The sequence below is a fragment of the Salvelinus sp. IW2-2015 genome, linkage group LG24 (genome assembly GCF_002910315.2).
Source record: "Salvelinus sp. IW2-2015 linkage group LG24, ASM291031v2, whole genome shotgun sequence".
Classification (NCBI taxonomy): Eukaryota; Metazoa; Chordata; class Actinopteri; order Salmoniformes; family Salmonidae; genus Salvelinus; species Salvelinus sp. IW2-2015.
The window spans coordinates 5,028,861-5,049,214 of NC_036864.1; the positions used below are offsets into that span (position 1 = coordinate 5,028,861).

General features: G+C 46.5%; 2 protein-coding genes across 3 annotated transcripts in view; both read right to left on the reverse strand.

Moving 5' to 3' along the window:
• Positions 1-17,055, reverse strand: part of LOC111951327 (cyclic AMP-responsive element-binding protein 3-like protein 2) — a 30,900-nt gene extending 13,845 nt beyond the window's left edge. Inside the window, 1 exon segment of the mRNA XM_023969387.2 lies at positions 16,319-17,055. Coding sequence (XP_023825155.1) covers positions 16,319-16,417 — 99 coding nt within the window. The 5' untranslated portion in view covers positions 16,418-17,055.
• A 383-nt stretch (positions 17,056-17,438) lies between these two features.
• LOC111951325 (single-stranded DNA-binding protein, mitochondrial) lies at positions 17,439-20,281 on the reverse strand. Of its 2 annotated transcripts, XM_023969385.3 has the most exons (6): positions 20,176-20,281; positions 19,561-19,633; positions 19,383-19,440; positions 18,969-19,197; positions 18,636-18,724; positions 17,439-18,538 (listed from the first exon to the last, which is right to left on the reverse strand). In XM_023969385.3, the coding sequence occupies exons 2-6, from the start codon at positions 19,582-19,584 to the stop codon at positions 18,492-18,494; spliced, it is 447 nt and encodes a 148-aa protein (XP_023825153.1). In that variant the 5' UTR covers positions 19,585-19,633; positions 20,176-20,281; the 3' UTR covers positions 17,439-18,491. The 2 variants fall into 2 exon arrangements, with proteins under 2 accessions (XP_023825153.1, XP_023825152.1); XM_023969384.3 differs by lacking the exons at positions 19,561-19,633; positions 20,176-20,281 and having other exon boundaries at positions 19,383-19,482.
• Between the last annotated feature and the right edge of the window lie 73 nt (positions 20,282-20,354).

The window sequence follows — 20,354 nt, forward strand, 5'->3', positions numbered from 1 at the left end:
AGGAGAAAGGACTGCTGGCTACGTCACATCGAATCCATAACCAACAGAAAATGTACAACCCCATCACTGGCGCTCACGTCTCCTAGCAACAGAACAGCCGACCCCAGCGATTGTCACACAGGAAACTATGGACCCTTACCAGGACGACCACCGACAGACACACCCCTATCCATCATGTTTGTCCCTTGTCATCATGTGTTGTGTGACAGTTATGGTTTGGTGAGATAATGATCGTGATAGTGATTATGGTGAGAAAACTGTTGGGTGTTGACTAGCTTCAGAAGAGGAGGAGGAAGGAAGAGAGGAATGGATCTCTGGCAGTCTTCTATGGTGTTGGAGGTCTCTAGGGAGAGGTTAGACTCTGTGGAGGCTTACTGGACCACAACCCTCTCCCTCTCTGTCATTACCTTGGCTATTCAGGGACATAAAATGGAGGAGGGGGCTGGGGCGGCGGGGTTGTGGTGGTGTGTGAGGCCTAGTCGTGCAGGGGGATGTGGGTCATTGGGTTGGGCTCCCTCTGGTCCAGAGGTGCTACTGGTGCTCCTGATGGCAGAGAATGCCTCTTTGTCTCAGGCCTGGCACGGTGGGAGCTGGGGTGGGGGATCTGGAGTGTGGGTGAGGTAATGAGGTGTTGTTAGGGGTGTTTGGGTGAGGGCTGTCATCTAACTCTCTGACTCCATCTCCAGCAGGTAGACGGATGGTTTCTGCACATCCACCCACACACACACACACACACACACACACGCGCGCACACGCACACACACCCACACACACACGTGACAGAGTAGGGCCTACGGGGCTACTGTTGGATTACAGGCAACATCCGCACCGAGCTAAAGGCTAAAGCTGTCGCTTTCAAGGAGCACAACACTAATACGGACGGTTATAAGAAATCCCGCTATGCACTCAGACGAACCATCAAACAGGCAAAGCGCCAATACAGGACTAAGATTGAATCCTACTACACCGGCTCTGACGCTGGACTACAAAAAGTAAACCCAGCCGCGAGCTGCCCAATGACGCGAGCCTACCAAACGAGCTAAATGCCTTTTATGCTCGCTTCGAGGCAAGCAACACTGAAGCATGCATGAGAGCACCAGCTGTTCCGGATGACTGTGTGATCGCGCCCTCCGTAGCTGATGTGAGCAAGACCTTTAAATAGGTCAACATTCACAGGGCCGCGGGGCCAGACAGATTACCAGGACGTATACTCAGAGCACGTGCGGACAAACTGGCAAGTGACTTCACTGACATTTTCAACCTGTAATACCTACATATTTCAAGCAGACCACCATAGTCCCTGTGCACAAGAAAGTGAAGGTAACCTGCCTAAATGACTACCGCCCTGTAGCACTCACATCGGTAGCCATGAAGTGCTTTGAAAGGCTGGTCATGACTCACATCAACTCCATCATCCAAGAAGCCCTAGACACACTCAAATACCGCCCCAACAGATCCACAGATGACGCAATCTCAATTGCACTCCACATTGCCATTTCCCACCTGGACAAAAGGAACATCTATGTGAGAATGCTGTTCTTTGACTACAGCTCAGCATTCAAAACCATAGTGCCCACAAAGCGCATCACTAAGCTAAGGACCCTGGGTCTAAACACCTTCCTATGCAACTGGATCCTAGACTTCCTGACGGGCCGCCCCCAAGTGGTAACAGTAGGCAACAACACATCTGCCACGCTGATCCTCAACATTGGGGCCCCTCAGGGGTGTGTGCTTAGTCCCTCCTGTACTCCCTGTTCACCAACAACTGCATGGCCAAGCACAACTCCAACACCATCATTAAGTTTGCTGACGACACAACAGTGGTAGGCGTGATCACCAACAATGATGAGACAGCCTATAGGGAGGAGGTCAGAGAACTGACAGTGTGGTGCCAGGACAACAACCTCTCCCTCAATGTGAGCAAGACAAAGGAGATGATTGTAGACTACAGGAAAAGAAGGGGCCGAACAGGCCCCATTAGCATCGACGGGGCTGTAGTGCAGCAGGTCGAGAGTTTCAAGTTCCTTGGCGTCCACATCTCCAACAAACTATCATGGCCCAAACATACCAAGACAGTTGTGAAGAGGGCACGACAACAGCTTTTCCCCCTCAGGAGACTGAAAAGATTTGACATGGGTCTCCAGATCCTCAAAATGTTCTACAGCTGCACCATCGAGAGCATCCTGACCGGTGGCATCACCACCTGGTATGGCAACTGCTCGGCAAGGCGCTACAGAGGGTAGTGCGTACGGCCCAGTACATCACTGGGACCAAGCCTCTTGCCATCCAGGAGCTATATACTAGGCGGTGTCAGAGGAAGGCCCAAAAAATTGTCAAAGACTCGTCATCCAAGTCATAGACTGTTCTCTCTGCTACTGCACAGCAAGCATTACCGGAGTGCCAAGACTAGGTCCAAAAGGCTCATTAACAGCTTCTACCCCCAAGCCATAAGACTGCTGAACAATTAATAAAATGGCGACCCCGATTATTTACATTGACCCCCTCCTCTTTGATTTTACACTGCTGCTGTTTATTATCTATGCATAGTCACTTTACCCCTACCTAAACCGCAAAAAAAGAAACGTCGCCTCACTGTCAACTGCGTTTATTTCAACAAACTTAACATGTGTAAATATTTGTATGAACATAACAAGATTCAACTGAGACATAAACTGAACAAGTTCCACAGACATGTGACTAACAGAAATTGAATAATGTGTCCCTGAACAAAGGGGGGGTCAAAATCAAAAGTAACAGTCAGTATCTGGTGTGGCCACCAGCTGCATTAAGTACTGCAGTGCATCTCCTCTTCATGGACTGCACCATATTTGCCCGTTCTTGCTGTGAAATGTTACCCCACTCTTCCACCAAGGCACCTGCAAGTTCCCGGACATTTCTGGGGGGAATGGCCCTAGCCTTTACCCTCCGATACAACAGGTCCCAGACTTGCTCAATGGGATTGAGATCCGGGCTCTTCGCTGGTCATGGCAGAACACTGACATTCCTGTCTTGCAGGAAGTCACGCACAGAACGAGCAGTATGGCTGGTGGCATTGTCATGCTGGAGGGTCATGTCAGGATGAGCCTGCAGGAAGGGTACCACATGAGGGAGGAGAATGTCTTCCCTGTAACGCACAACGTTGAGATTGCCTGCAATGACAACAAGCTCAGTCCGATGATGGTGTGACACACCGCCCCAGACCATGACGGACCCTCCACCTCCAAATCGATCCCGCTCCAGAGTACAGACCTCGGTGTAACGCTCATTCCTTCGACGATAAACGCGAATCCGACCATCACCCCTGGTGAGACAAAACCGCGACTCGTCAGTGAAGAGCACTTTTTSCCAGTCCTGTCTGGTCCAGCGACGGTGGGTTTGTGCCCATAGGCGACGTTGTTGCCGGTGATGTCTGGTGGGGACCTTCCTGACAACAGGCCTACAAGCCCTCAGTCCAGCCTCTCTCACCCTATTGGGGACAGTCTGAGCACTGATGAGGGATGGTGCGTTCCTGGTGTAACTCGKGCAGTTGTTGTTGCCATCCTGTACCTGTCCCGCAGGTGTGATGTTCRGATGTACCGATCCTGTGCAGGTGTTGTTACACGTGGTCTGCCACTGTGAGGACGATCAGCTATCTTGTCCTGTCTCCCTGTAGCGCTGTCTTAGGCGTCTCACAGTACGGACATTGCAATTTATTGCCCTAGCCATATCTGCAGTCCTCATGCCTCCTTGCAGCATGCCTAAGGCACATTCACGCAGATGAGCAGGGACCCTGGGCATCTTTCTTTTGGTGTTTTTCAGAGTCAGTAGAAAGGCCTCTTTAGTGTCCTAAGTTTTCATAACTGTGACCTTAATTGCCTACCGTCTGTAAGCTGTTAGTGTCTTAACGACCGTTCCCACAGGTGCATGTTCATTAATTGTTTATGGTTCATTGAACAAGCATGGGAAACAGTGTTTAAACCGTTTACAATGAAGATCTGTGAAGTTATTTGGATTTTTATGAATTATCTTTGAAAGACGGGTCCTGAAAAAGGGACGTTTCTTTTTTTGCTGAGTTTGTATGTACAAATGACCTCAACTAACCTGTAACCCTGTACATTGACACGTACCGGTACCCCCTGTATATAGCCTCGTTATTGTTATTTTACTTTTTATTTATTTAGTAATTATTTTCTTAACTCTATTTCTTGAACTGCATTGTTGGTTAAGGGCTTGTAAGTCAGCACTTCACGGTAAGGTCTACACCTGTTGTATTCGGTGTATGTGACAAATACAATTTGATTTGATTGAAGTCGAGAGGATGAGAAGGGTTTGAAAGAATTTCTGTGGTGTTCTGTAATTGCTGACCCCAGGGGCATAAATATGTGTGTGTGTTTGTGTGTGTTTAGTGTGCTTAGGCAAAGAGAGGAAGTCGGTTAAGCATGGGGGAAGGGAAGAGGCAGAATTGATGACGAAATACCTTCCCTGAAAACCAGATGTGCACCGAAAGAGAGAGGAAGAAATGACTCTCTCCACACACCCACACATAAACCATGCCTGTGTGTGTGGTTTTGGTGTGTGTGTGTGTGTTGTGTGTGTGGTGTGTGTGTGTGTGTGTGTGTGTGTGTGTGTGTGTGTGTGTGTGTGTGTGTGTGTGTGTGTATAAGGCTGTACCTTGCCCTGGCCTCTTCCTTGTGAACGGACTCACTGATAATGACACACACACACACACACACACACACACACACACACACACACACACACACACACACACACACACACACACACACACACACACACACACAACACACACACACACAACACACACAAAATTCATGGCACATGTGCGTTTGCCTTGGATGCTTCCATGTACAACCTAGTCATGTAGCATTAGTCATTGCGTCATAGCCAGCGCGTCCCTCCTAACTCTAACCCCTAAGACTGATGGCTCAGATAGGAGGCAGGACAGAGTGTCTTCACAGATGATCAACTCAAAACAACTATGATAAAGACTGAGGTCCTGTTCTGACTGTTGTGGTTGGCTGATATTATTCCCGGCAGGAATGAACACACTCCGGGCCTGGAGCTCCAGCTGTGTCTGGGGTTATCACGGGCTGACGGCAGGACAGAGACCCAGGGGCCCAGAAACAGGGCTCAGACTGGGGTTATCACGGGCTGACGGCAGGAATAGACCCAGAAACAGGGCTCAGACTGGGGGTTATCACGGGCTGACGGCAGGATAGAGACCCAGAAACAGGCTCAGACTGGGGGTTATCACGGGCTGACGGCAGGACAGAGACCCAGAAACAGGGCTCAGACTGGGGGTTATCACGGGCTGACGGCAGGATAGAGACCCAGAAACAGGGCTCAGACTGGGGTTATCACGGGCTGACGGCAGGACAGAGACCCAGAAACAGGGCTCAGACTGGGGGTTATCACGGGCTGACGGCAGGATAGAGACCAGAAACAGGGCTCAGACTGGGGGTTATCACGGGCTGACGGCAGGATAGAGACCCAGAAACAGGGCTCAGACTGGGGTTTATCACGGGCTGACGGCAGGACAGAGACCCAGAGGCCCAGAAACAGGGCTCAGACTGGGGTTATCACGGGCTGACGGCAGGATAGAGACCCAGAAACAGGGCTCAGACTGGGGTTATCACAGGCTGACGGCAGGACAGAGAACCCAGAGGCCCAGAAACAGGGCTCAGACTGGGGTTATCACGGGCTGACGGCAGGATAGAGACCCAGAAACAGGGCTCAGACTGGGGGTTATCACGGGCTGACGGCAGGAGAGAACCAGAGGCCCAGAAACAGGGCTCAGACTGGGGGTTATCACGGGCTGACGGCAGGATAGAGACCCAGAAACAGGGCTCAGACTGGGGTTATCACGGGCTGACGGAGGACAGAGGCCCAGAAACAGGGCTCAGACTGGGGGTTATCACGGGCTGGCGGCAGGACAGAGGCCCAGAACAGGGCTCAGACTGGGGGTTATCACGGGCTGACGGCAGGACAGAGCCCAGAAACAGGGCTCAGACTGGGGGTTATCACGGGCTGACGGCAGGACAGAGGCCCAGAAACAGGGCTCAGACTGGGGGTTTGGTGGGGTTTCAGACTGGGGGGGCTGGGACTGAAGGGACCAACTGAAGCCAGGGTTGTGTTTCTGTCCTTTGTAACAATGCAATGCTACGATCCAATCCCATGGTCATGCTCCACAGAAAAATGTTTTATTTTTATTTTTTAAACGGAACACTGAATCTCATGCAGTACTCTTCATTTTCAAAAATTGTGACCATTCATTTCAACCAAACACGACCGCTATGTGACCCAGTTATCCCCCTCTGGGCAGGGTGAAGGGTCAGAGGTCGGAATGACCGATGAGACACACTGATTGGATAGGATTAGGTGGAGGACTGGTTTGTCTGTAATTCCAGGATACTACTACCAGTGGGTGTGACGTTAAACCGGTGTGATGTGTTGACTCTCCAAACACGGTGTGTTTCAGAAGATAATCACTCGAAGCAGTCATGTGAACTGAGAAGGGGAAACCACTGCATGACAAAGGACATGGCTAAATGACATTACTAAAGGGTACATTGACACCACAGGCGGCTGGTGGCACCTTAATTGAAATGCTGGAATGGAATTCATGGAACGGCATCAAACACACTCCATTCCTTAATTTATTATGATCCGTCCTCCTCTCACCGCCTCCTGTGAGTGACACCCTATTGCCCATATAGTGCACTACTTTGAAAAGTAATTCACTTTATGGGAAAGTGTGTATCCTATGTGGTTGGGGAGGGCAGTTGGACCTGAAAAAGAAGACTTAAAAACGAGCAAAAAAATGTGGATGAAAGTAGTAAAAATGTCATTTGTTGTTGATGAATTTCAGATCCTCTTAATGGACTGACCGTTGAGCTCATGCGTTGAACATCCTCGGGGTCAGAGTTCAGACAGTGACTCAAAGTGTTATCAGACACACACACCCTTGGCAGACAGACTAAGCAGCGGGATCTGAAATGGAAAGAGGGAGGGAGGGAGGGAAGAAGGGAGAGAGAGAGAGCGAGAGGCAGAGATACAAGAGGCTGGAAGATGACTAGTGTCTGGAAAACTCTATCTCCCTCTCTTTTTCTCTTCCCGCCTCCCATGGTTTCCTACCAAGGCAGCTTAATTGAGTCCAGAACTCACACACCCCGCTTCAGTGACATTTCACTTTTTCCAGGCCTGCTCTGACACAGTGACCGGGCATGCAGTCACTCTGCCCCACTGACATCCTTCAACTGTTGATCAAGCGGTCTCTCCGTGGGAGTGTAGTGGGTTTGGTTCCATTGAGTCACAGTCCCCTTCAACATAAAGGGCGTCCAGTGAAAGGCTTACAAGCCTGCTGAGGGAAACAACTTGTTCAACCATTGCATTTATTAAGTTGTTCTGAAAGCACTCAATACATGTCTCTCTGGTTGACATCGTCTAATAGGAAAATGATGTCAATGTAAAAATGCAGGGAGAGAGAGGCATCAGAGAGGTGAAGGAGCTGTGTTTAGACTATGGGGCAGGAGCAGGCATGTCCACCTTGACTGTCCCTTCCCCCACCCTGCCTCAAGGGAAGAGAGGAGGAAAAGGAGGAAGGATAGAGGAAGCAGTACGTTATAGGGTTAAAAAGGGAGCGGGTGAGAGAGACGGAAGGGACGGAGGATATGGAGTTAAAACTTGTGAACAGCCCAGGAAATGGGTTCCAGGTGAAGAAAAAAAAACGACTATTAAAACACAAACTACTAAGCCCTGACAAAATGTCTGCCTCTATCCTAAACAGCTTCGTCAGTGAATGTAGGGCTACACAGCGATCAGTGGTAAGACGACACAGAGACCAGGGAAATATGAGAACAGAGACTCACTGGATCGTGTTGTAGAACTCTGAATACCTGGCCAAACTATGTCCTTACTAGGCTACTGTAGATCTGGCTCCTCTCCCCGTTTAGGGCTGGGACACCATGCCCTACTCTAAAGAGAAACATAGCCAAACACCCGGTACAACACAACACCCTACACCACACACACACACACACACACACACACACACACACACACACACACACACACACACACACACACACACACACACACACACACACACACACACACACACACCACACACAGTCTTGTACAGCTAACCTTGTGGGGACATACAATTCAGTCCCATTCAAAATCCTATTTTCTCTAACCCTAACCCTAATCCTAACCCGTACTCTTACCCTAACCCTAACCTTAACCCTAACCCCAAAACCTAAACTTTATCCTAACCCTAAACCTAACCCTAGCTCCTAAACTTAATATTTAACTTAATTCTAACCTAACCTTAACCCTAAACCCCCTAGAAATAGCATTTGACCTTGTGGGACTAACAAAATGTCCCCAGCTGGTCAACTTTTTGTTCGTTTACTATTCTTGTAGGGACTTCTGGTCCCCACAAGAATAGTTAAACACGTCCCACACACACACACACACACACACACACACACACACACACACACACACACACACACACACACACACACACACACACACACACACACACACACACACACACACACACACACACACACACACACACACACATACACAACCAGTTAACAGCTAGCCAGGCCTCTAGCGAGGACAAGAAAGGGAGAGTGTAAATGTAGCTGTGCTGTAGAGCGTGGAAGCTTGCTGCTGTGGGTTAGGAGTAATGACCCCTCTCACACACACTAATTACAAACCCTACAGTAACTATGAATGTCCGGCTTCAGAACAGAAGAAAAGCTAAATGGAGTTGGAGAAGACTTCACAGCGGAAGGGGTTGGAGACACTCTGGTCAAAAGTAGTGCACTAGAAAAGGGTGCCATTTCCAAAAAGACATGGTTAAAGAGCCATTGCCACAGGTTACCTGACAGGAAGTTGAGTATGGTACAGGTACCTTCCAGTATCAAAGATGGTTTCTCTTCAATGAGGATTTATGAAGTCTGAGGAAGAGGCTGCCAACACAACACCAGGAAGTTAGAAGACCCCTCATTATTGCAAATATTTCCTTTTGTCTTAAAGAACCAGAATATCCAGTACAGCACCTCACCCTTGAGCTTATTTAAGTGAATATGCCGAGAAGCCAGTGTTTGGAGGACATATTGCACAGGTGTTGTTAGGCTCGAGATGAAGTCGAACCGTGTCATATATTCCTCCAAACACCCGCTTTTATCATTTTTATACAACGGGTTACCAACATATTCAAATAATGATTTACATATTTATTTATATTAAAGGATTTTTGATTTAATTTATTCTATACTTTTTCATCCTTCCACGAGATATAGTCCGACACAAATCTAAGGTTGCTACCCAAGCCGGCTGGTCGTTCGTTCTATTGGTTCGGTTACCAGAGACAGCGACCCAGTCGTTCAGTCTTTTTGTTCTGTATCTATGGACGCGACCAGTCGTTCAGTCTTTTTGTTCTGTCTATGGACGCGACCCAGTCGTTCAGTCTTTTTGTTCTGTATCTATGGACGCGACCCAGTCGTTCAGTCTTTTTGTTCTTGTTCTATGGACGCGACCCAGTCGTTCAGTCTTTTTGTTCTGTATCTATGGACGCGACCCAGTCGTTCAGTCTTTTTGTTCTGTATCTATGGACGCGACCCAGTCGTTCAGTCTTTTTGTTCTGTATCTATGGACGCGACCCAGTCGTTCGTTCTAAATGTTCCATTGCCATACTGGCTGGCAACGTTCTTTTCCCTTGCTTGCTAGCTAGCCAACTACAGCTAATGTACAGTCACGTCAAACAGTGCAGACAGAATAACAACAGTAGCTGCATTTGTTAAGCAGTTTTTCTAGTGACATTTATTTGGATACATCCATAACAATGAGCTAATGAGGCGTGATTTCGCCTGGCATAGAAAATGTGCTCTCGTTAGGACACTGTTGTTCAGAGGAGCTAGCCAACAACACAGCTAACACAATCACTTCAAACTAAAACTGGAAAGACTGCAAACTAGCTGCACTTCGTTTCGTTTGACCTTTTTTCTATTGATAGTTCTTTGTATTTACAGTACCAATCAAATGTTTGGACAAACCTATTCAAGGGTTTTTCTTAATTTTTTACTATTTTCTACATTGTAGAATAATAGTGAAGACATCACAACTATGAAATAACACATTTGGAATCATGTAGTAACAAAATAAAAGTGTTTAGCAGATTAAAATCTATTTTATATTTGAGATTCTTCAAAGTAGCCACCCTTCGCCTTGATGATAGCTTTGCACACTCTTGGCATTCTCTCAACCAGCTTCATGAGGTAGTCACCTGGAATGCATTTCAATGAACAGGTGTGCCTTGTTAGAAATGTATTTGTGGAATTTATTTTCTTCTTAATGCGTTTGAAATAAAGAAAAACCCTGGAATGAGTAGGTGTGTCCAATCTTTTGACTGGTACTGTATATCTATAAAAATGAAGCTGATTCATGATTTCGACTGGCTGCGAAAAGTTGCCTTCCTGTCCGTCTCATCCCGACACGTTCATTACGATGGGACATCTGGAAATCGAATTTGAATATTGAAACAATGGCGAAAATGTCGGAGACAGACCGCAAGGTTTATACAAATCTCTGCTGTTGAAAACGAAATGTTAGCCTAAAAGAAATGTGAGATAATGTTTAGATGCTTTTTATAGTGGAGATCAGGTTGATAAATTGCCTGGCTGGGCTGATGAGACAGCGAATTGCGCAGTCAGATGGAACAGAGTAAATAGGCATTTTAACGTCATAGATTTATCCGGTGGTAACTTATGGAATAGACACTAGCTGGAATGCGGTTTTAACCAATCAGCATTCAGGATTAGAACCACCTGTTGTATAAAACAGAAAAGCAACACGACATGATAGATAATGGATCTAAATATGATTTGTTCCTGATGATCAAAGCACCTACATGCCTGGGAGGAATGACTGACAGTAATGACTGACAGTGACATGCAGTGGGAGGGAAGAAAGAGCTGTGGAATGACAGAAACACACCTACATATAAACGCATGCACAGAGGTAGGGCTGGAACAGGGACAAACAAATACCGGACTTCAAAGCACATCATCATCAACAGACAACTCTGATTGACAGGCTGTCTAATATATGCAAAGGACACGGTACTTAACACACCCCTTTCATATGAATTTTCAACCACACCTACACAAACACACAACACACACACACACACACACCAAATCAGTGCACGTCTCTCCCACGGAAATGATCCTCTCCTGAAATGGAGTTGATATTGAATAGAATAGGGTTAGGGCGTGAGTGAATGTGGCCTTGTATGTGAGTGTGTATGGTGTGCTTGCATTCACGTGTGCCATGTGTGTGTGTGTGTGTCCAGACTGTGACCCCTCCCAGCAGAACATCACACAGACGTCCCTTTCAGCCTGGCAGAGAGAGAGAGAGAGAGAGAGAGAGAGAGAGAGAGAGAGAGGAGAGAGAGAGAGAGAGAGAGAGAGAGAGAGAGAGAGAGGAGAGAAGAGAGAAGAGAGAGGAGAGAGAGAGAGAAGAGAAGAGAGAGAGAGAGAGAGAGAGAGAGAGAGAGAGAGGGGTGGGGTGGGGGGGGGTCTGTTATGACGGCCACACAGGATCAGGCTGCCCTGCCCCAGTGGAGAACAGGCATCACTTTGTACACACACACACAGCATGAGAGAGCCCGCTCTGTTTGACTAGTGTGTGCGTGCGTGAGTGTGCGCCCTGTCCTTCATAGGCATGCCCAACCGGCATATACAGTACTGAGAGAGAAAGAAAAAGGGCTCTATTAAAGTAAGACTTCCAACCGTATCCTCCACCTACCCCCTCCTAATAAACCTCTGAGCTGATTGATGTACTGCACTGTATTATTATTATTATTTGACCCTGCTGGTCATCTATGAACATTTGAACATCTTGCCCATGTTCTGTTATAATCTCCACCCTGCACAGCCAGAAGAGGACTGGCCACCCCTCAATGCCTGGTTCCTCTCTAGGTTTCTTCCTAGGTTCTGGCCTTTCTAGGGAGTTTTTCCTAGCCACCGTGCTTCTAACCTGCATTGCTTGCTGTTTGTGGTTTTAGGCTGGGTTTCTGTACAGCACTTTGAGATATCAGCTGGTGTAATTAGGGATTTATAAATACATTTGATTTGAAATGTCCTCTGGCGATCAACTTTCTCAGACAATATTTGCATGACACCACAGGGGAGGTTTCAGTAACCTGGGGTGGGATAACCAAACCTGCATGTCAGGGTGATCCTGCTGCCTCTGGTTTCACTCCACTACACTCAGATCAGTTTAAACCAGTCGTAGCGTTTCCACTGAACACTCCGAGACATAATGGTTTATGAATATGTCCACATGTTAATACACAACACAAAACATATCTATAAAGTATTGTTACTATTCAGACACATAGGAGGTACAATCTGTCCATTCAGGCCTATCTCTGCTTCCTGGCCTCTCCTGTAGCTCTGACTCGTTCTAAATATGGACAGAACAAACACAGCGGCATGCCTGGCGGGTGGCAGACGTGTTGGTTTTGGGTAAACAGACGTTCTCCTGTGGGCGGCCGGTGGCTTCAGATTTAGGAATCTTAGACCAGGGACTTCCTGTCATCCGAGTGCCTGGGCAGGGTGAGCTGAACTAGCAGACCTGTTAATGGGCTTTCACTAGCTAAATCACTGCCATGACCTCACTGACTCAGTAGCGATAGGCTCGTTCACCAAAGACGCCTTCTCTGTTCTCTTCAGTAGCTCTAACAGTACAGTCTGCGTGCTATCTAGAACCTAAAAAGGTTATTCGGCGGTCCCCATAGGACAACCCTTTGAAGAACCCTTTTTGGTTCCAGGTAGAAGCCTTCTGGTTCCAGGAAGAAACATTTTGGGTTCTATGTAGAACCCATTCCACAGAGAGTTCTACATGGAACCAAAAAGGGTTATCTCACGGGGACACCTGAAGAACCTTTTTGGAAGCCTTTTTTTCGAGGAGTGTAGCGACAAAACAATGTTCTCACCAGAGGTCTATCTCCACGGTCTGGACAGTGGCTCTGTCGCTAGGCAGATTCACGGACAAGACTCCATAGACAAGACAACTTGAGAATTATCATCATCATCATCAACACACACTGTGCCTTACAAGGCTGCAAAACAGCAATAAATACCCTTTGGTCCGACCCTTACAGAGAGAGAAGTGCAAGGCTGACAGCGTGATAGTGATAGTGATAGTGTCAGAGAGAGGATGCATAGTTAGCATATTTACTAGTAATAAAGTCATAAAAGTGCAGAATGTAAGTTCTACAGTCGGGCTGTGAAAGAACGGTGAGGGCAACAATCAGAACTTCACTTCTACTGCTGTAATATCACGACGTACGCAGGAAAATACACACACGGAGGGTAATGACAGAGTCTTATAAACCCATAGATTTATGACTAGATCCTAGGGAGTTCCTCCTTTGATCGTCACACAAGACTCCTACTTGATTAGTATATATAGAACGGTTGGTAGGCTGTACACAAAACATAAATGATGTTGGCACGTAGACAGGAGAAGATGAATCGTGTCTGGAAAATGTGTGATAGAAACAAAGCAATACTGCAGCTGTCTGATAATAGACGGGCTAAACCGCGGGATTGCCCGAATAAGACAATAACAGGCCCCAGGTGCATGACAACGAACAAAGACGTATTCTAGATGCTTGCGAAAAACCGGACTGTAGCGTTTCGTAATTATTTGGGCAGAGATAACATTTTCTCTGAGAACTCCTCAAGCAAAAACCACATCAGTGTTTGTCATCAACTCTGAATGAGCTTTTCTGCCAAAGTCAGCCAACTGCCTTTCCTATAAGTTGCCTTTCCTAATGTAAGTGTCATACTGTTGTTTTTCTAAGGACTGATCGGCCCTGGGTACATAAGACAAATACACAATAGAAATAACAGCTGATAGTCAGTCGGAAGGACAGTCATACACTATCTCCTAGCAGTCATCTATGAAGACCTCGGCAAGACGGAGCTGCTCTTCCTCCCGGGGAAGGACTGCCCGTTCCATGATATCCTGGACAACCACCTTCGTTCTCAACTAACATCAAGGCGGTGACCCGTTCCTGTAGGTTCATGCTCTACAACATTCGCAGAGTACGACCCTGCCTCACGCAGGAAGCGGCGCAGGTCCTAATCCAGCACTTGTCATCTCCGTCTGGATTACTGCAACTCGCTGTTGGCTGGCTCCCTGCCTGTGCCATTAAACCCCTACAACTCATCCAGAACGCCGCAGCCCGTCTGGTGTTCAACTTTCCCAAGTTCTCTCACGTCACCCCGCTCCTCCGCTCTCTCCACTGGCTTCCAGTTGAAGCTCGCATCCGCTACAAGACCATGGTGCTTGCCTACGGAGCTGTGAGGGGAACGGCACCTCCGTACCTTCAGGCTCTGATCAGGCCCTACACCCAAACAAGGGCACTGCGTTCATCCACCTCTGGCCTGCTCGCTCCCTACCTCTGAGGAAGTACAGTTCCCCGGAGACACAAGCATGCATGCAAACACACATAGGCATGCAATCGACAGATTTTCACTTTGTCGGCTCAGGTATTCAAACCAGCGACCTTTCGATTACTCACCCAACGCTATAACCACTAGGCTACCTCCTGCCCAATAGGGTGACAACATAGACAAGTCTCTCAACTTATACTACTTGGTACCTCTTTAAGGAATACCTAGGATAGGATAAAGTAATCCTTCTAACCCCCCCCCTCCCCCTTAAAAGAGTTAGATGCACTATTGTAAAGTGGTTGTTCCACTGGATATCATAAGGTGAATGCACCAATTTGTAAGTCGCTCTGGATAAGAGCGTCTGCTAAATGACTTAAATGTAAATGTAAGAGCGGATGGGGTTTCTCTGAATGGGATGTGAGTGGTGTGGAAATGTCGTTGTGGAGAGGAGATGTGACGACGCCACCTCAAAACGACTAGTTGTGTTACCGTGTTGAGAAACAAGAGTTATGTAGACCGGCATGAGTAGCGAGGAGAGCATTGTACAAATAGAATTAGTCCGGGATTGAGGTGACATATGCGGCCTCCTCGAATGTGGTGCGTTGCCTTTGAAAGGGTGCACTGCAGACAAGGCGTGATTGGATTGAATTCCGGCCTCACTAATACATAGAAGTAGAATGACATAAAACGACTCATTTCTATTTCAATGTCAAGCCCAGACGTCTGTTCAACGTCCAGTCTTGATAATGTTGATTCAACGTTGGTTTGTACCCAGCGGGAGGGAGACGCAGAGAGATGTGCCCGTCTCACTGATGGGAGATTGAGACCCCCGTCCCATCTCCGAGTACACACACATACACACCAATCAGTGACAGGGGAGGTGAGAGCTCTGCTCTGCAGCTGAGAACAGTTTGCATTGTTGTGAGAAATGCCATGTCAACAAACCCCGAGGAGAGAAAGTGAGTGTGTGTGAGTAGAATTCAAACCCAAGGAATGGAGAGGGGGGGGGGCATGGGCGACTTGAACAAAGACACTGCTCTGTTCTCGTGCCATCTGAGAATATCAACCTTTCCTTCGCTCACACACACAGCCTGCTACTCACTCACTCTCTCACACAGAGGTTGTACAGTTTCTTCTCGCATGGCCTGGGATTGACTATTTCCCACAGGCTGTACGGTTCTGCAGGTCTGTGGACACAGGTCCCTGTTGTGTGTTAATAACAATGGCTGTGCTGAGGGGCACAACACTGGTGCATGTTATAGTGCAATGTGCATTCTAGAGTTAGAGAACGTTGGAACTGGGAAGGTGTAGATGGCAGAAGGGTTGACTCGGTCCAGTACAGAGAAATAAGACCGGCATGGTGTGGATTCACTGAGGTTTTAAGATTCCAGCTAGTGTCCCTAATCTAGGGCATTGGAGGAAGAAGTAAGGAAATGTAGCCAGTCGCACCAAATCTAGACAGCGGAGAAAGTCTCAGCCTAGAAGTGTCTGGTTCCCATCCTCTGAGCCAGCTGGAGCCATCATTATCTCTGTCACACCAAACCAAATAACTGATCAGTCAGCCCATCGACCTAGCTCACTCGTGGGGTGTCTAGGTAGGACAATAAATAGGCTCATCATAGTTTGCATTGAAAATAGCACTGACTCAATTTAAAATCCTATAAAAATACAACAACTAATGGATGAATTTGACGGATGGCATATTTTCACTACCAGCCCAGCGAAACCTCGAGAATCTTGGTATGGTAATCAATAATAATACAAGTGCTATTGACAAGTGTGGCAGTGCCATAATGGTTCGTAGTGTTTATAATATGTGCCGATCTATAACTTACTGTGCTGTATAAGACATGTTCGTTTTCCCCAGGCTCCGACAGCTCGCTGAGATTCCTATCCCAGTGTAAAAAGGACTCAGTACTGTCCAATATTTCCATCCTTGGCGATGCGACCGCTCTGATTCACAATGTGTCGTTAGATGAGGACAGTTCCCTTGGATGATACTTTGCAGCGCAGATAGCAAATACACTCCTTCACCCACTTTGCAGCGATATAACAACCGCAGAATGTTACTTTTTACTCCGTCCACGCAGTTATTTCAACTTCAGTGAAGAAACGTAGGTAAGTTGCTACAACGACGTAATACACGCAGTAGTGCTGCCAACTAAAACAGTTGTCTCCGAATTACAATATTAAAAATGTGAAAAATAGAGCAAGAGGAAGGCTGCCCCGTGTTGGGTATTGTTTATTTTCTTGGCACAGAGTTTGTATGGACTTTTTCCTCCTCTTATTCCTTGATGAAGTTTGCTACCCACGGCCAGAGCAGACCAGACAGGCAGGAATGTGGGTGGGGGCAGGGAGAGGAGTAGCGACAACTAATCAGACTAAAACCCTACAGTGTTTGCATTTCATATGCGTAGCTTGTATCAAGATAAACGGCAAAATATACATTCAGCGCAACACCTACAATGTATATGGAGATTGTTCGCATGAACACTTTGCAATAATTTCGGTCAGAAATTGATAGGGAATTTACAACTGCCACACTGAGAAAGACCTGCTCCTGTCCATCTGCGTCAGACCAATCAAACGAGTCCTTCTATTCAGACCGTCTGTGATTGAACAGGGTCCGCGACCAATCCAAAGGCTTTGAGCCCGAGTCTTTGATTGACAAGCGAATAAGCCAATTAAATAACATTAACGTACTTTTTGTAACAAATTAGAGATAGACAAGAATTCTTCGTTCTAAACACTGCCTCCCCGGAAATGCAAATCAACCAATCATGTTAAAGCTTTAAAAAAAAATAAGCGCTTGAATAGCCAACTTTCTGCTGCAATAACTTCAACCGCAACCCCAGAGTGGTCTGCCAAGGGAACAGGTCAAAGAGGACATTCTGCTAAGAAACATGAAATGATTCCACTAATGTGTGGATATTGAAATTAAGAGAAAGGCAAAAGTTCTGGAAAAAGTTGTATATTTTACATGATACATACAAGTACATTAAACAACATGAGTACAACATTTGCCAAGCCAGAATGGAGGTGAGAATCTGGTGATTTCAGGAAGGGGAAAAAAATCACTTTTTAAAGTGGAATGAAACCGAAAATAAACAAATAGTTACAAGTTTCAAACTATCTTTGAAATAGAACAGAAAGACATGCTTAGAAGAAAACAGGTGGTATAACATTCAATATGAAACTGGCACAATCATAGTTTTGGGTACAGCCTTATGTCAGTCACACATTAACCATTTATTTTTCTCATCTGTGATTTGGCTTCTCTGGGAAAACAACCGTAAGTCATCACCTTTAAGGCATGATCCTTTACATCCTGCTTTGAACCGCAGTTCCATTAGTTGTACTCCACCAAGAATAGCACAAATGGGCGTAAATTAAGATTAGTAACATAAAAATGTTGGTGGCTAAAATACATACGTGTAACCACATGTTTAGGTATACCCTGGCACACTCATAGAGAATGATAGAGTACTTTAATACTTATAAGCATGTTTTAGCATGGGCAGTGCCATTGAGGACATTGACCATTTTGAAGTAGTCAATTGGATGGTAACCTCCTATGGGTTAAGGAAAGATCACATAATTCCATCCAGGTCATCGACCAATGAATTATACTCGTGAGCAAACATTCCATAACTGCAGGTGGCAGTAAATCCCCAACCTTGGGTTTATACCTGTTCCAACAACACACTCTAGGTGGCAGTACGAACCCTTTCAGTTTGTTTACCAACTCAGTAGTAGTAGAAGAAGAAAATTGACTACTTCAAAATGGAGATGGCCTCAATGGCGCTGCCCGTGCGCTCAACGACGTCATAAATGGGACAGATAGTCCTCCATCATTCTCTACAGTCAACAGAGAGGTGTTACACTGTGTTCTGTCCCATTTAGATAGCAGTCACACAGCTCCTTCAACAGTCAGTTAATATATAGACACTAGAGTAGCTACACAGAAAGAGCTCTAGTCTTCCTCCTAGATGAAGAGTGCCATTTCCTTCATTGATCCCGCCCTCGAATGTTGTCGCTTAAGAATACAATGTTGTCTGTAGAAAGGAAAATAATATATATTTTTAATTGTTATTAAAATATAAAATGTCTGTGAATGTGAAATGTGTCTGAGTGCGTGTTCCCCTCTCTCACCTGCAATGATGGTGGTAGCCTGGCGTCTGACGTTGTTCTTGTCTACGTACTCCCCGTAATCCAACTTCCCCTCCACCAGAACCCTCGACCTAGAACGTGGGGCACACAGAACCAAGGAATGTGTTACTGATATAACGTTTTCTGCAGATTGTTATAAGACCAGTTATCACCTGTGTGTTCACAGCAAAGACACTTCTAAGTAGATAAGACTGATATTAGTAGATAAGACTGAAAAATATTTACTTATCAGGCTCCTAGTCCCCAGACAAATAGAAACAGTCTGAGAAATTGACAACCCACAGTGTACAGGGTGACACAGAGTGAAAAACATACCCTTTCTTGACATACTGGTAGGCCACATCCCTCAGACCAGGCTTGAAGATGGACACACGGTGCCACGTCGTCTTCTGGCTGACATCTCCAGCGGGGGACGTCTCCACGTCCCCGGAGCGCCACATCTCGTTGGTTGCCATGGAGAAGATGGTGACGGGGTTCCGTCCCTCCACCTGTCTCATGACAGGGTCCTGCCCCACGCGGCCCAGCAGCTGGACACGGTTAATCGCTGTGTGTGKGKGGGGGGGGGGGGGGGGKGCACACATGTCAAAGCCACAGGGGAAGACATTAAGGAGTGCACACACGTCAAAGCTATGGGGGAAGAAAGAGGAGCGGACAGACATCAGCTGGTCTGGATTGTTTGTGATCAATAGAGGAGAAACCTGAGAATGCGCCCTGGCGGTCTATACTTACATCTCTCCAGGATCAGGCTGGTGTCTGTAGACTGGTGTCTAACCAGCTGTCTGAAAACCTGCAGGGAAGAGGCATAAAGACACATTACACTACAATCAGCCAAGGAATCACAGCCACAGAAGTACAGCAGAGTAGCGATTAAGGGGGAACAGCTGGAGTAGGTGTGTTGTATACTTACCTGTGCTGCTCTGTTTCTCAACATCCTCTCTGTTTGCTGGAAGGACTTTATGACAGTAAAGTGTACAGACAGACTGTAAGAAAGAGCATCAGATTGACTTCCTCTCAAGATGAGGCTATGAGGATTAGTTAGAGCTTTAATCCTGACTAACAGCCAGCAAGTTACATGGACACAATTGTCTTTCTTCTATTGTCACACCTGTCATATTTGGGTAGCTTTTCCCAGTGGGCAACGTTATCTAGATATAGTATCATTATTCAAATACCTATAGTAGCTAGCTAAAATCGAAGATAATAATAGTAACGTTAGCCTACCGACTGCTGCTTGAAATATGTCCAGTGTGGTTAGCTAGCTACATTGTCTCCACAAAGATCAATTGTATCGCATTATAACCATGTGTAAATGGCTTGCTAACGTTACATTGTAATCTCTACTGATGTTACAGTCATGCTCCGCTAGCTCGCTACATTAGTTGCATTGAGAGTGGATAGATAGCTAATAATAGGGCCGAGACATGAACTGCCATAAAAAGTACACTTGTCCTACAAATTTTAGCATGCTTGTTGTTTATCATCATATATATCTAAGGATATACAGCAAGTTCATTACACTTACATGATGCAGAAACCGAAATCGCCAATACGTGCCGCTTCTGGTCCGTCGCTAACATAGGTCCGTGAATCATTGTAGAAGGCAAAAGACAGTTCCTCTCATACTGGGGCTGGATCAAATACTTTAAAAATAAAACATTTAAGTTGATGATGAAGAATTATATATGTAGGGGACATTACACA